The sequence below is a fragment of the Peromyscus leucopus genome, chromosome 20 (genome assembly GCF_004664715.2).
Source record: "Peromyscus leucopus breed LL Stock chromosome 20, UCI_PerLeu_2.1, whole genome shotgun sequence".
Classification (NCBI taxonomy): domain Eukaryota; kingdom Metazoa; phylum Chordata; class Mammalia; order Rodentia; family Cricetidae; genus Peromyscus; species Peromyscus leucopus.
In genome coordinates, this window is record NC_051080.1 from 31,728,817 (window position 1) to 31,744,527 (window position 15,711).

The following is a 15,711-nucleotide window of genomic DNA, read 5'->3' on the forward strand; positions in this document are numbered from 1 at the left end:
TGGCCGTGAGCATGCAGTTGGGGCTCAGAAACATGTGCCGAGTGAGGTGGTATGTTCATTCTCTGGGAAGCCCTCAGCAGCACCAAGGGCCAGCTGGGTGCTGGCATTCAGAGGGAGGCTTGTCTCTGTCCCCATGGCCTCTGGTAAGGCAGATACTTATGGAACACTGTGGGAGAACCCTCATGTTCCCAAGGCCTCATGGTCCGAAGGAGGGCAGGACCAGGTAGGTGGGGATGCTGCTGAGCCTGGCCAGGCAGAGTAAGTGAGATAGAGCAAAGGCAGAAGGCACAGGGACCATGCCTGGGGTGCATGGCTGCGTGGCCTCGAGCCCAGCAGCTCCCTCTCTCCCACAGCTTTACAAGTAGCCCCAGGTTGTGGTACTGGTTGAAGGGTAGGATGTGTGCCTGGATGGAACTGGAAAGGCGACCTCACTTAGTAGGGACCTCCCTTTGCCTCTCAGCCCTGTCCCCCGGGCCTTGAATCGCTGGGCCAGTGTGCACGTGGTGGAGGAAGATGGGGTGGCAGGCAGGGAAGTCCTCTAGGATATCTCCTAAAGTAGAGAAGGGACCATCCTGCTGAGGTTGGTGCTAGACTGGACTGGTCTGCCTCTGGTAGAGGCTTGCCAGGCCGGGATACAGGAGAATAGCATCCGACCTGACTACACTACCCAGGATTCTCCCTCCACACCTGCTGCCCCTCCCTCACGGAGACCTCCCACCCAAGTAGAGAGACCTTATGCCTGAAGCTCAGCCACTTCCCTCTCTCTATAGAGGGAGAAGAAGGTGGAGAGTGGGTCTCAGAACGGATCCATGACCCCAGTGAGGTAGGGGAATGAATACTGGGACCTCGATGGGTGTCTAGCTCCTGTAAATCTTTCTGTGCCCACAGGATCCGCCTTTGACTTTTTCCCGACCACAGTGGCTAAGTCTGAGCCTCGATGCTAACTAGGCTGGACAGGGCCTGGTCAGGTTTGAATCACTAAGAATAAGACTTCCTGCTGGGCGGCAGCGGTGGTGCACACCATTAATCCCAGCACTGGGGAGGCAGAGCCAGGCGGATCTCTGTGAGTTCAAGGCCAGCCTGGTCTACAGAGTGAGATCCAGGACAGGCACCAAAGCTACACAGAGAAACCCTGTGTTGAAAAACAAAAACAAAACAAAGAATAAGACTTTCTATAGTTATTCTGGCCTGCTGTCCCATACAGTCCTCACCAGCCAGCCCTGGGCTCTGGGGTTTTTGATCATTTGGGAATGAGGGCCTGTGGAGGAACTAGTGAGTGTGGGAGTCAGGGTCTACAGGCTTGGCGCTCATGCCTGACAGCAGCCTGGCCACGGGGACTAGCCTCAGGAAACTGTGTCATCGTCTTGCACCAGGGCCTGCCGCCTGGGTCCCAGCTGACATTCCAGGTGGGTGATGCTCCGTTATCTTGTCCCTTCCCTGTCTTAGTGCTCAGCATCCACAAGCTTCCAGCCAGCGGGGCCACCGACATCAGCTTCCCCATGAAGGGCTGGCGTGCCACAGGAGACTGGGCCAAGGTGCCAGAGGACAGGGTCACTGTGTCCAAGAGTGTGTTTTCCACAGGCTTGGCAGGTGAGGCTTGGGAATGGGGTGGGCCTGCTAAGAACCAGGGTCCCAGAGTCTGAGGATTGTCATCCTGGGGTATTTCTTGTAGGGTTTTGTGCATGGTCTCCAGTTTTAGGGAGCATCCCTGGTACACCTTGTTATTCCTGAGACCGTCTCCTTGCAAGAATCTCTTCCTTTCCTCCATGGGAGTGTGCCTGGGGACTACCCTAAGCCAGAAGTATAGGCAGAGTGGGAGGGGCTGGGTGGATCACAAAGCAACAAGGACATGGGTTCCTAGGGAGAGAAATGTGTCTTGCTTCCCCCTATCTCTTGTGGGGTCACTTGAGGAAATAAACTAGTCCTCTCTCCCCATGTTGACCCAGAGTGGTGCCCCAGATCCCAGCTGCACCTCAGCATCTGTGGGGGGGTGAAGCACAGGCCTTTTCTTGTCAGGACCTTGGATGGGACCCAATAGATGGGACAGTGGAGGTCCCTGGGGTGAGGTCCAGGCTAGTGGGCAGTAGCCGGGCTGGGGTAACCGATGCTTCCTTCCAGAGGCTGATGACTCGTCCGTGTTCGTGGTTGGTACTGTGCTCTACCGGAACTTGGGCAGCTTCCTGGCCCTGCAGAGGTGAGTGTCACGGAAAGGGGATAGCCTGGGCTCCTGTGGGAGGTCAGGAAGATGCTGGTGGGCTGGGCGTGGTGGTGACAGGTAGCGTGGGACAAAGCACCCCCTGGGGCTGGGGTTGGGGCTGGTCTACCAGGCTGGCTCGGTGCCGTTCCACACCTCTGACAGCCTTTGATGCTTTGGATGCCCCCAGGAACACAACGGTCCTCAACTCCAAGGTCATCTCCGTGACGGTGAAGCCCCCGCCTCGGTCCCTGCTCACACCCTTGGAGATTGAGTTTGCCCACATGTACAATGTGAGTGCTGCCCATGTGCGTGGGTGCAGGGGCACACATTCGCCAGCTCTGGGTGCCTCCCTGCGCGTTCCTCTCGGGCGCTACTCTTGAGGGCCACAATTGGAATGGCTCTCATCTAAATTCCAAGCGAGGAAACTGAGTTTTAGAGCTAGGGACTCACCCAGGGCCACACAGTGGATTGATTCATGCGGATACTGAAATTCAGCCCATTTCCGACCTGCCCCCTGACCCAATCCCTAGCTTCTCTCCCTCCACTCCAGATCCTGATCCCTGGAGGGGATCCGCTTGCTGCCCTGTGCCCATGGCCCAGCATTCTAGGGAGCTGTGTGACAGGCCATCTACCCCAAAGCAGGTCTCCAAAACTCCCTCCCCAGGCCACATTGCTGGGAACATGTGAGAGCTACCTTCTGCCAGAGTCAGGGCTGACTCGACCAGGCCAAGTCATGCAGGACCTCTGGGAAGACAGTGCCAAGAGCATCCTCCCAAAACTCCCTAGGACTCCAGGCCACGACTGCTGTGTGACCCTGCCAGGTCCCCAGTTCCAGAAATGCTTGGATACCTTGATTGGCATGAGGAAGCTGGACAGGGGGACGGGGATTGTCAGTCCTCTCATAGGACTTTTCAGAGACTAGAGCTGAGGCCCCTACAGCTTGCTGTCTCTGCTGCTGAGTAGATTGAGTAAGAACCCCAAGGGGGCAAGACAGATGCATCGCTCGGCCAGGATATGGCAGTGCCACACCCCAGTCCCCAGGCCAGGGGTATAGGAAACCTCAGGAAGAACCCAAACCTGTCCTTTTCTCCTGTGTGGCCTTGGGGGAGTTGCTTACCTTCTCTATGCCTTGGCTCCCTTCCCTTATCAAACAAGAACAAGTAATGCTCATGAATGCCCAGGGCATGTAGCTATTGTGAGCATAGACAAACCCATGGCGGCCGCTCCCACCTTTCCAGTGCTGATCCCCGTCAGTAGCCCTCACAGGGATGGCGCCCTGCAATGTTCTCAAGGTCCTGCTTTCAGGACCACGGACAGCAACGGAGCAGCTTTTCCCCCTAGGAGCATCTATCTCCCTCCCCTTCAGACATGGCTTTGTCGTTTAGCACAGCCCTGTCATGGGGGCTGGACCAGAGAAGGGACAGGAACTGTCTGAAGCCATGTGTTGGGCATTGGTGGGCGGAGGGAGGGGGGTCAAGCCAGGCCTAACTAACCTGGAACTGCTCTGAACGTCAGTTTTTACCTCACACAATGCAGTCTCTTGGGGGAAGGCATCAGCAGCATATATAGTGTCCCCATGAGTGGATTCAGTGTGACCCAGGCTGTGACTAGAGGTGGCAATGGCCCTGACTCCTCCTTCTTTCTTAGGGCACCACCAACCAGACTTGTATCCTGTGGGATGAGACAGATGGGTAAGTTCTTTGGGGCTTGGTAGCCCCAGGGCCGTGGGGTGGTGGGGGAAGCTTGAAGTGTGGTCGGGTAGTGGAGGGCTGGTTTTAGGTAGTGGAGCCACCGCTCCCTGGTTCCCGGTCCACTGGTGCCCCTGCACAGCCCTCCCCTTCTTCCTGCCCAGGTCTGGCTTCAGAGTCATTGGCCTGCCCTCCTTATTCTTCTAGGGAAGTCCATGGCGCAGGGAAGGAGGGCCAGAGAGGCGTGTCCTAGCTGGATGCTGAAGTGGGGAATTCAAACCATCCTGTCCCAATGTTGGGTTTGGGGCAGGTAGCAAGCACTGAGAATTGGGAATGTGGCTTTGTGGACTAAGATGGCTGCGGGGTGGAGGACCCTGAGACCCCAAATAATCAACTGGGGCAAGGGCCCCAGGTGTCTCTAGCAGCATCATATGACCCTGGACCCTGAATTCAGACTTTTTTTTTTCAAGCACATGGTGGGCACCAGCCTGCTCCAGGGCACTCTGACACAGAGTGGAGCCTCCTGCTTGGAATAAGGTCCTAGGTGAAACGATGGGGAAATGAGGAGGGGCCTCCTGAGGGACACGGAAGTGTGTGGCAAGCTGGAATAGTGTTCGTGGAAGCCAGGAAGGCCATTATGCTTGGGGTGAGGCCTTACAAACTGGAGGCCTGGTGGTGGGCTGTGTATAGGATGGTCTGGTTGGAAGTTAAGTACAGAGACTTTGTTCCCTTCCCCTGGCCAGGTGGCTTGGGAACTCAGGTGGTCCCAGGCACTGACGGTATGTGTAGCAAGCTCTGATGATGTGGGCCGTGTAGGGATGCGCATGTCCTAGGCAGCAGGGAAGGTCTCCCGAGTGACTGGCCTGGGAGAGGAAGAAGGTTCCAAGAGAGGTGCAGTCAGGGCACCAGCAGGAAGGCTTGGAGGGCTCGGGGAGGCTCGGGAAGCGTGGTCTGGAGGCATCATGAAGGGGTGCAAAGAGTGAGCTGTTGTGTGGGGTTATCTACCATCCATCTTCTGGTGACTGTGACCACTGATGACTAGCCTATGAGGTCCCAACCCTCATTTCCTCCATCCCAGGGAAGAGGGACAGTGCGTCGTCAAAGCATTAGTCTAAAACAATGTCAGGTCCTGTCCTACACCAACAAGGCTTCAGAAGGCTTTGCAGTAGGTTGTGTGGTACTTTTCTGAGCAGGGGCAGAGTGGTCTCTGTGTATGTTATGTTGTGGGGGAAGCTGATTTCTGCACAGAGTTCCTGCAGACTCTTGTGGGGTGGGTGTCTGAGGACCAGTATTTCAGCAGAAGGAACAGCCATTGCTAAGGCAAAGTAATGTTGAGTGCAGAGCCAGGCCGTCCTGCCTCACCTGCAGGACACGGGCCTGCGTGCTGCGGGTCCGACACCAGGCTGAGATGCTTGCAGCCCGGAAGGCCAGCCTTCGGGTGTGTTGCTGTCTATGGATCTCTTCAGGTGTTGTGAGGGCCATGTGCTCTTTGCATAGGAGATCAGAAGAGGGTGTAAAAGGAAAAGGGAGAACAGTTCGGAGTTCACGGTTCACAGCTCCCCTCCCCCACCCCCACCCCGCCCCAGGACTGCCATGGGCATGCTAGGACTTGGCGCTTCGGAGATGGAAGTGACTTCCCTTGGAGGGCTCAATGGTGGCAGCTTGTGGAGGGGTGGCCAACCTCTTTATCCTCTTAGTTCACACTGGCACCCTGCGGAGCCCTCCCTTTTCCTAGTAAAGACCAGCCTCCTGGTGGGGGCAGCCCCATCCATGTTCCCAACTTCCCAGCTGAGTCAAGGACACTGTCCCCTGCCAGGCCATAGACTATCAGACATCCCTTAAGTTGAGACTCCTAACCTCGGAGCTGGCAGCTGCCTGACACTGGGTGGGATCTGGGCTGCTAAGGTACCATGGTGAGCCCTCGGGTGTTGCAAGTTAGTGTGGCCTCCACCTGCCCTGCTCTCACAGCTGTGGGCGGTGACCTTGACCTCAGTCACCTTAGGCACGCTCTACGCCAGCCCTTGAGAACTGGACTGTGGAAGGTCAGGCCCCAGGACAGCAGAATGATACCTGTTCAGCTGAGTGGCCTGTGCCTAAGTGGAGGTACAAGTCTATCCTGGGATCACACACTGCCCACCCCCCAATTGACTGGTTACAAGGCCTCCAGAGGCTATAGCTAGCCAAACCCAGTGGTGGTTGAGGACATTGCTCAGAACAAGTAGCTAGAACCCTTAAACGGAGGCTGGAGGGTGACTGGATGGTAGACAGGCTGGTTTTTGTAACTTGCCCATGCCCTGGTCACTCCTCTGCTCTCCATTCAGTGGCTCTTCATGCCACAACTGGTGGCCATGGCTTTTGCTGTGACTTGTGAATATAAGTGCTTTCCTATTGGCCTAAAGCGTGAAGAGTGGCAGAGCAATGGCCCACCTCTACCACTGCCTAACCACCGGTGTCCCTGACCTGCCTGGTGTGACCCATGTTTGCTTGTGCTTGGCTGAGAACAGGCCTAAGGGACCAAGGAATGGCCTGGCCACTAGGGGGAGAGGAGAGCCTTCTGTGGCTGTCACCCAATGAAGGGTAACCTTTTTTGTACTTTCATTGTGACCCATAACCAAACCATCGTAATCTAGGGTAGAGCCCAGAACCCTAACCAGAAGTGGGCTGAGACCAGACACTGGCCGTACCCTGAGTCCTGACTCTAAAGTGGGACGTTGAGTCCTAATTCTGGTCAAATGCTCCTCATGGTCACAGGTTAAGCTTGCTCCGACCCTGGTCACACACTGAACCCCGATTCTGCTCTCACTAAATGTTGACTCTCATTGCAAATGGAGCCCTGGCCCTGGTCACACATTCAGCCCTAATTCTGCACATAAACTGAGCCTTGATCCTGGTCATACATCGATCATTTATCTGGCTCACACAGTGAATACTGACCTTCATCATACACTGAATCCTGATCTTGACCTCGCCCTGGGTACACTCTGAGCCCTGATCCTTATCATACACTGAGCTCTGACCATAGTCACACACTGGATGCTGACCCTCCTCACACGCTGAACCCTGATCTTCTTGGTCCTAGGCTAAGCCCTGCTCCCTGTCTCTGTTGGACCACTGAGTTGGCTCACACTCATTCCATGTAGGCCACGTGCTCAGAGGATCACCCTCTCTTCCAGTCACGTGGGACAGTTGATAGCGTGACGCATTCACATAGAGAACAAGCCAGAGGCTTCCTTCTACAGTGTAGCCTCTCTTCCTGCCTTTCCTCCAGGAACCCCACAGACCTGCACAGACTCTGGCGGTGTCCACATTGGAGATGTCTGTCTGGGCTCCTTAAACATTTGTTCAGAGCCTCTGATGTGACCCTAGTCCTTCAATGCAATGTCTGTCGCCCATGTCCCTGGATCTGGGTCTTGAACTCTAAGTTGGCAACAGGATTCAAGAGCTCAGTCTCTTTACGCCCCTATAGAAGAATGACCAGTGCTTGTGAGAGCCTGGGGTAGGAAGTGGGGAGGAAGGGAGCAACCCTTGCTACAATAGACTGCCCAGGCTACATCCCCACAGAGCCCTAGTTTTGTGTGTCTCCCCCGAGGAGGACAGTGACAGTCATATGTGGATTCCCGGAGTCTTCTGCCACCTGTTAGGATGAGGAATTATTTGTGAGTGGGAACAGGCAGCGGGAGGCGGGGCTAGATGGTTGAGTAAGTAGGTCATGATCGGCAGTGCTGGGCAGACGTGAGGAAGGTAAGCAGTTCAGAAGTAGGATGGAATGGGGTATGGACTGCAGGGTACAGCGTGAATGACTGAATGGAGAATGAGATCCAGAGGACAAACAGGTGCCTGAGGAAGGGGCCAATGTCATAGGAAGTGGGTAAAGAGAGCACAAGGGCCCACTTCATCTGGCTACTCTAGCAGGTGGGCAGGTTGCCACGATGATGGGAGGGTCGTAAGCCACTGAGCTCTGTCTCCCCCAGGGCAGGACGGCCAGAGCTCTGACCTCAGGCGTTGTTAGGGCTATCCCTCTCCACAAGTGTTCCTTTCTAACTAGATCCTTTCCTGGGTGGACGGCCAAGCCCCACTAGGTCCACTCATGTCCCTCAAAGAGCTTCCTGCTGCACTGTCCTTTGTGAGCCAGGTTCACAGCCAAAGAGCCTAACCCAAGGCTTGAAGGTTCCTAATAAACCCAGGACTAACTTCAGGAACCAAAAGCATATCTTTTCAAGAGTCTGACCCCTCTTTTTGCTTGTTTGGTTGTTTGGTTGCTTTTTTGAGACAGGGTTTCTCTGTGTAGCCCTGGCTCGCAGAGAAAACCTGATGCTCAGCCTACAGTTGCTTCCCTTATAACATGGCTAAGCAGGGGCTTCCAAGTGGGTGGAGGGTTTGAGTTGGAGCAGAACACAGGGGCTTTGCCACCCCCCTTTTGCCGCTCCAGGGAGCCATTTACTCTGCAGGTCCCCACCTTGCCCAGAATTCTGGGCTCTTGTTTACAACGTCCCCTATCCACTCCCCAGGCTGAACCAGTGGGGCATGTGGGCCCGTAAGTGACCCACTACAAGTGACCCCTGGCCTGTACCCATACAGAGGTCTTTGTCTGACCCCCTGGTTACATGGGCAAGCTTCCATCATGTTGAGCCTTGGTTTCTACCTCTGTGAAATGGGCTGTTGTCGTGGTTGACAATGTGCTGAATGTCAGGATATCATCCCAGAGGAAAACAGTAAGCCACGTAGATGCATGCCACCTCATAGCACTCCATGAGGGCTGTAGCGCAGAGGGTGTGGGAACCCAAGGCAGGGTGTGCAGAGACCCAGCAGAGTGCAACTGGAGTTGCAGTGAGTGGTCCAAGGAGAGGGAGCTAGGGAGCAGGACAGAGAACATACTTGGCAGGGGAAGTGGCTGCTCAGGCCTGGGGGTTCCCTTTCTGTAACCCCCATACCTCTTTTTAGATGTGGAGACTAGGCTCTCTGGCCTCAGGAATGACCTAGCAGAGGTAGAATTGGTGTGGGTCCTGTTCTCAGATTGCAGGGCATGTGTAAAGGCAGACACAGGGGAAGGACTTTCCCGTTAGCTGGAAGGCTCGAGTGATGTGGGAACCTGCCCCTGGCCCTTGCCTGGAGGTGGTGGGATGATGGCGTGACCAGGTCTGCTGGATCAGGTGAGCAGTGAGGCGCAGGAAGGAAGGTCGTAGGGGGAAAGACAAAAGGGCAGGTTCGCTGGCTGTCTGCTCTTACCGCCCTGGCCTGTCAGGGAGCACATTGAGGCTCCCGAGAGAGGGTCCACCAGTGTGACAAGCTGAAGAAGACAGCTGAATTCTGGGGACAGTGTCCATCCTGGAGACAGGCCGATGTTACTGGCAGGACAATAGCATGCCGATGGCAAGCAGGTGGTCACTGGTCCCTATGAAGAAAGACACATTGGGCAAGGTGGTGCTGCCCTGCTCTGGAGCTTTGGCTGGTGCCGACGGTCTTAGCATCAGTGATACACACGGCTGACTGCATTGGTAGACATGGTGATGATGTCAGTGCTGGTGTAGCTGATGCTGGCACCGGCCTGGGGATGCGGTGGTGAGGGAGGAGGATTGTGTAATGTCTATGGTGATGAGGACTGAAGAGCGTTGCTGGAGTCATTGCACTGAGCGGGAACGGTGGAGAATGGGGTGGGTGGTGAGAGAGGAGCTGATGACAGGGTGATGATGGTGGTGGCGGCTCTGTGGTCTGTGATGCTGCCGCTGGTGAAACTGAGGCTGCTGGTGGTGCTGAGTGTTGCACCACCATTCACGATAGTGTTGCTGTGGGTGGGAGTGATGGTGGCATGGGGGCGGGGGTGTTGCCAACATAATGAGAGGTCACGGTGCTTCTGTTGGTGATGGTGGGGTGATGATGATGTGAGTTGAGGGCGATGATGGCCGTGGTGATGGTATTGCCAATGTCAGAGACATGGTGGTAGGTCGTAGAAGTGGTTTCGGCAATGTGGGGCTGCCCAGGGAGGTGACGGTTGCTACATGATGGTGGCCTCAGAGGGGGCATCAGCAGCGTGGTGGTGGCCATGGGAGTAGTGTTATTGGTGATGCAGGAGTGGCTGTGGTGTCATGATGTGACCGTGGTTATGAAGGTGTGGTGGTGGTGGTGGTGGTGGTGGTGGTGGTGGTGGTGGTGGTGATGAGGTGGTGGGTATGGAGGTGGTATCAGAGACGTGGTGACCATAGAGCGGATGTCAGTGGTGCAGTGGTGGTTGTGGTGGCCATGATGATGATGATGATGATGTTGATGATGATGATGATGATGTTGATGATGATGATGTTGATGATGATATGGCACCTATGGAGGTAGCAGGGATGGTGGCAGTGGCCATGGAAGTGGTAGTGGTGACATGGCAGTGGTAATATTATGGTAGCTGTGGAGATGATTTTGGTAACGTGTAAGTGGTGGTAGAGGTAGTAGAAGTATGCCGGGGTAGGGATGGTGGCTAGTGGTACTTACTGACTGCAGGTGCTATTGGCCTTGGCTTGTTGTCTTGGTGCTGGTTCTGAGGGTGAAGGTTGTGGGCATAGGTCTTATGAGAGGAGGCTGGCTCTGGAAAGATTTACAGACTCCCTGTGGGTATCATATCCTTTCCCCTATGGCACAGGTCATGAGTCAGGCCACAGTAACCATATGATAGGTATGATAGGGCAAGTAGGAGAGGAAGGCTTAGCATGGAAGTCTGGGAAGATGTCTTGGAGATGAGGCTAGGCTGGCTAGGGTGGACGTGAGGTATACCTCATCTTGAGCTAGGGGGAATACCGGGAGTGCCCAGTGCTCAGCAAGGGACTAGCTCAGCAAGCATCGGATGCTAGAGCATGAGTGCTGTGAGTCTTGGCAGTGGCCTGTTGACTGGTTGGTGGTGGTGGTGGTGGGGTGACAGGCCAGATGGATGTGTCTGGAGGAACCTATTAGGCAGGAGCCTAGGAGATGGGCAGGGGTTTAGGGCAGGTATCAAACACCTTCCTGAGCCAGGCATAGTCAGCTGGACCCTTGTTCCCCAGGCCAGGTCATTTTTGCCAGGCCGAGGAGCCAGCATCCACTGTCCTCAGGTTCCCCACTCTGTCCCACAAACAACCATGACCTATGTGCCCTGCCTGGGTAACCCGAGAGGAGCCCCAAGGCACAGAGGGGGACAGTCTGAGACCAGAAGCCCCAGTACAGAGTGTCTGGCGCCAGATGGGAGAGAAGAGGAGATCGGTGTCTGGGAGGTGGGAACAGGAGACGTCTCAAAGGCCCCGCAAGACCTGGGGTGCAAAGAGGGGCTCGGGTGGCGCCAGCTTCATAGTTCGGGGCGCCAGACCACAGGTGTTTGGATCTCAGAAACCTAGAGTCTCAGAAATAAGCCAGGAGGGGTGCCAGCCTAGCAGGGTGGAGTGGCCCAGAGGTCTGGACACAGTGGTCTGGCCCTCACAGGGAGAGCAGGCTGAGAGCTTGGGCATTCGAGGCGGCAGCAGCATCCATCTCAATGTGGAGGGAGAAGTCGGTGCGGGGGGTGGAGTGGGGGGTGGGGTGGGGAACTGGGCATAAAAGTGTGAATAAACAGGAGAGACCTGGGGTGGAGATGGATCAGGGAGTTGATTTCTGGGGTGCAGGTCGAGGCTGGCTCAGGAAGGACCTCCAAGGCACAGTTGAGAACCCCTCAAATGCAGAGGCTTCAAGTCCCACCCCTGCCCAGAACCGAAGATCCCCCACTGGGGTGCGCTGTGCCCACTCCTGGCTGTTTTATACCGCGTGGGTGGATACCCTATGAGTCATCCATACTGGGGTGTGAATTAGCCCATCAGATCCAAGGGGACCCCGACAGGCACAGTCCTATAATAGCACCTGCTCGTGGGCTGGCGGGAGGCATCACGATGCAGTGAGGGCCCCTGCTTGGTGGGTGGGAGGTGGGCTCCGTGCACTCTCTGCATACTGTCCCCTCATGTTCCTCGAACACACAGGCCCCGCAGGCTCTATCATTCTCTGAACAAGCACAGGGGACCGCATACCCACTGCCTAGCAGGCAGCAGAGCTCTGAGTAGGGTGGGGTCAGGATTCTCCGTTCACTTCTCCCTCCTGGGGCTGGGCTGGGCTGGCAGGTACTGGAACAGAACCAGAAGCTGAGTGTGTGGTCAGCAGCAGGCCTATCCCCTTGGGGTCTTCCAAACTTCTTTTGGGTACTACTGGAGGTGCCTATAGAAGGTTGCTGGTCAGTTGCTGGTCAATGCCTTTCTTGGACCACTGTCCCTGAGACCTGGGGATAGGGTTGTGACCCTGCTCTTGGAGCTGCATGGAGGTGCTGGGGCAGGGGGACACACTGTCTTGGAAGCACATTAGAAGTTGTGGCTGCTCCCAGGTTTAGGGAGAGCTATATGGAGCTAAGGTTCTTGGCCAAAGTGTGGTTGTGATCTAGGAGATTGGGGCCAGTCCCCAGTGGTCCTGTAGGACTGTGAGGAGCAGTATGGCCTTGGATTTGAGTGAGGAGGGGCCTGGGTAGGTCTTTGGATGAATGGTGTGGGGTAGCAGGTGGAGAGCAAGAGCTGAGGCTGAGCTGGGATGCAGCAGCCAGGTGGATCCCAGCAGGTTCCCATGGGGGGCCAAGCCAACAGGAGGCAACCACCTTGACAGAGGCTGCTGGGGCAGGTGAACTACAAAGAGTGTAGGCAGGGATAGGGGAGTGGACACATTTCTCATGGACGGAATACGTGAGTGGTATCCTCAGAGCTTTTATCCTTCCTGCCTTACTTGCCTAAGGTCGGTACTGGGTACCCTACCTTACACATACGTCTGCAAGGCGGGGGATGACTGTGACCTGTCAGGACCTGTGTTTGGGGTTGAGGAAGTTGAATCAGGCCAGGGGATCATCAGAAGTAAAGTGATGGGACAGAGAATTGTCTCCACATGTGTGCTGACATGTATATCACTGGGCATCTGGGCAGACGCTAAATATAATTTCCATGATAGAGAAAGGTCATTAGTGGCAGGTAGAGAGGTGGACAGTGTCCAGATCCATCCTGGGCCCCTGGGAGTAGAGGCCCTTCCCTGGGTCCTGTCCGAGAGTTGTAGGCCTCCACTCACTCAGGAAAAGGGTTCCTTGTTATGACCCCAGACCCTTGCTACTCAGTGTTGAGGAAGGTGCCATTGACCTAGCTCCTTCTCCAGTCCTGGACCTGTTGCCAGGACATGGGGGCAGGTATGACTAACCCAGATTCCTAAGTTCTGGTCCAGGGTAGGGACCTGGCTGGCTGGCCCAGATCACGTTTCTAAGGCTCGGAGGAGAGGTGGCAATAGCCACTGTGGGAGCAGCAAGCGAGCAAGCAAGCAAGGGATGCCTGTGTGTGCTGCATTTGAGAACAAACAGCCCTGCAGAAGGATGGTTTTCAGTCAGGCTTGGGGAAGAGTTTCCAGATGTTAGGAATCAGGACCTGAGTATGAGACGATTGCTAAAATACTATGGAAGGGAGGCTGAGAGCTTTTCCCCCACCTTCAACAGGTGGGGTGTCAAAGGTACACGTGAGTGTCCACCCGCGACGGCGACCTCCACACTTGTGCTGAAATGCTGAGGTCCAGGGCTTCGAGGACAGCTCCATGGCTTCTCGAACTGAGCTCTCCTCCTGGCTTAGGGCCAGTCAGGATTCTAGGTTGCTGAAAGGGCTGGATCAGATCTGCATTCAGCCAGGGTTCAGACGGGGACAGCCGGGGGGCAGCAGTAGAGACGAGCTGGAATCTAGGCCCCGCTGCCATCTTGCTGTGTGGTCAGCTGCACCCTCACAGCTTCTTTTTAGTGTCTACAAAGCTGACCTGAGGCTGTGGCAGAGAATGGAAGATGAAACACACAGGCGCCTCAGAGCAGAGCGGAAGCTGGGGAGGGAGGTGAGGAGAGGACCTGTCCCTGGGCTGCACGTGGGGTGCCCACGATACTCCTAACACACGTGGCACTTGACTGGAGGGGTGGGCAGGCAGAGGCGGGCCCGTATGGCAGTCTGGGCCGCTTACAGAGGCTAGCTCTGCCCTGGCTGCTGGCTGGCTGGCTGGTTGGTTCTCTGGGCCCACACAGGTGCCCTCTCTGCTCTCCACAGCCTGGGACTGGAGAGTCTGGCCCTGGTGACCCTCAGCTGGGTAAGGTGGCAGCCGCTCCCCCTCTGCCCCTGGGAGGCTAAGCTAATTGATGCCACAGCAGAGGTCCTGGACAACACTGGCTCTCAGGCTGGCGGTCTCCCAGGTGGTGACCAGCAGCTGTCAGCCTGGCACCCTGTGGACCCGACTTGGGCTTCTGGGAAACTGCCAGGCTGCCAGCCCAGCTCCCTTTACCCTGCCTCAGGGTACTGTCCCCTGAAGCCTTCCCAGCAACCATCAGGCAGGTAGGATAGTTGAGAACTCTGTGTCCTGTTCTAGATAGCAGCCACATGGCCAACATGGACAGGCCAGTGGTGGCATGCAGACCCAGCACACAGGGTTTTCTGGGAATGTGTGCATGCTGATGACATTTGTTAGTCTGTGTCTAATCTGTTGTTTGTGGCATGAGACTGTCGCTCTTCCACCTCTATCCTCGAGGGAGGGTACAGTCAGCCAGGACTCCATGGCTCCTGACCTGGGGTGGGCATGGAGGGAGATAGCCAGAGGCATGTCTGGCACACAAGTGTGGTTTTAGAAACCTCTGTAGATAGGAGTACTGTTCAGGGCAGGGGTCTTTCTGGGGGAACCCACATTCCCTTCCCTGTCCCCTTTGTAGCTTAGCTCCTTCCCTGTAGTCTTCTTTAGTGGGGGGACAATGTGGTTTTGCCCTGGGCTATTTATAATCAGGGGTGGGTAGTGCTAGGTATGTGGGGTGGCAGGCTCGGGGAAAGGCTACCTGGATAGTAGTCTTGGTTCTTGGAGTTGGTACTGTGGCTGCCCTTTGGGGGCCTGCAAAGTTCTGTCGGGACAGGGTCTCAGGGCTCAAAGGCTTTCTTGAGAACAAAGGTCCTGCAAGAGAAGGACCTTCCTTTGGCCCATTTCTGCTTTGTGATCTTTCTGTCTCCGTGGGAAGAGAGCCCTTGAATAAAGCCTGGGCCTCAAAGGCTGGCATCCATCGGCCAGGGACCCCAGTAGCTTAACTTTGCACTGCACCTCAGAGTGAGCTAACAAGCATTAGGGGATGGAGAGAGGTCCCCACAGCTCCGAGCAACACTGACGCTCCTGGGATAGCCCCTGACCTAAGTCAGGCTTCTCTGGAATAATCCTTTCGGAGGGACTGAGGGACACCAAAGAGGGAGATGCAGATGCTAAGGCTCCTGTCTCCCTGGACCCGACTCACCGGCTTGCTGAGAAGAAGGGAAAGGAAGTAAGGAGTCACCTGGAATTAAAGGAGGGCTCAGCTTCCCGAGACCTGGAGTTGCCATGCCTGTCTCCATGCATTTCAGCCAGGCATTGAGTTGTGCAGCCCCATGCTGGGTTGGGGGGTCCTTTCCCTCTTTAGAGACAAAGAAACTGAGGCCAGGGGATGAAAGTTACTGTGTTCCTGCAATTAGGAAGCAGCTGGCTGGAACCCAGGTATCTGGCTAGTCTTTCGGTTCTTAGCATGCATGTGCATGGGTCAGGGCTATGTGTTGTTGGTCAGGGCTGTGCACAGGGCGGTTCTCCAATCCATCAGAAAAGAAGCCAGACAGAGAAGGAAAACCCACCTACAGTGTAGACAGGCCAGCCCATTCTTGTCTGCGGACTTTACAGTCTCCACTGGCACTGTGGATGTGGCCTGGAAGAGACCTCAGGCCATCATCCAAGCTGGGAATGGAAGCTACAGCCTGAAAGCTTCCTGGGTGCAGAGAGGACCTCTGGCTGGCCTCCCAA

At 55.7% G+C, this 15,711-nt stretch overlaps 1 protein-coding gene across 1 annotated transcript in view; it reads left to right on the forward strand.

Annotated features, from left to right (window-relative positions):
- Adgrb1 (adhesion G protein-coupled receptor B1) overlaps positions 1 to 15,711 on the forward strand; it is a 72,933-nt gene that overhangs the window by 30,366 nt on the left and 26,856 nt on the right. The window contains 4 exon segments of the mRNA XM_037197550.1: positions 1,447 to 1,590; positions 2,119 to 2,194; positions 2,385 to 2,487; positions 3,845 to 3,888. Of these exon segments, the coding sequence (XP_037053445.1) occupies positions 1,447 to 1,590; positions 2,119 to 2,194; positions 2,385 to 2,487; positions 3,845 to 3,888 (367 nt within the window).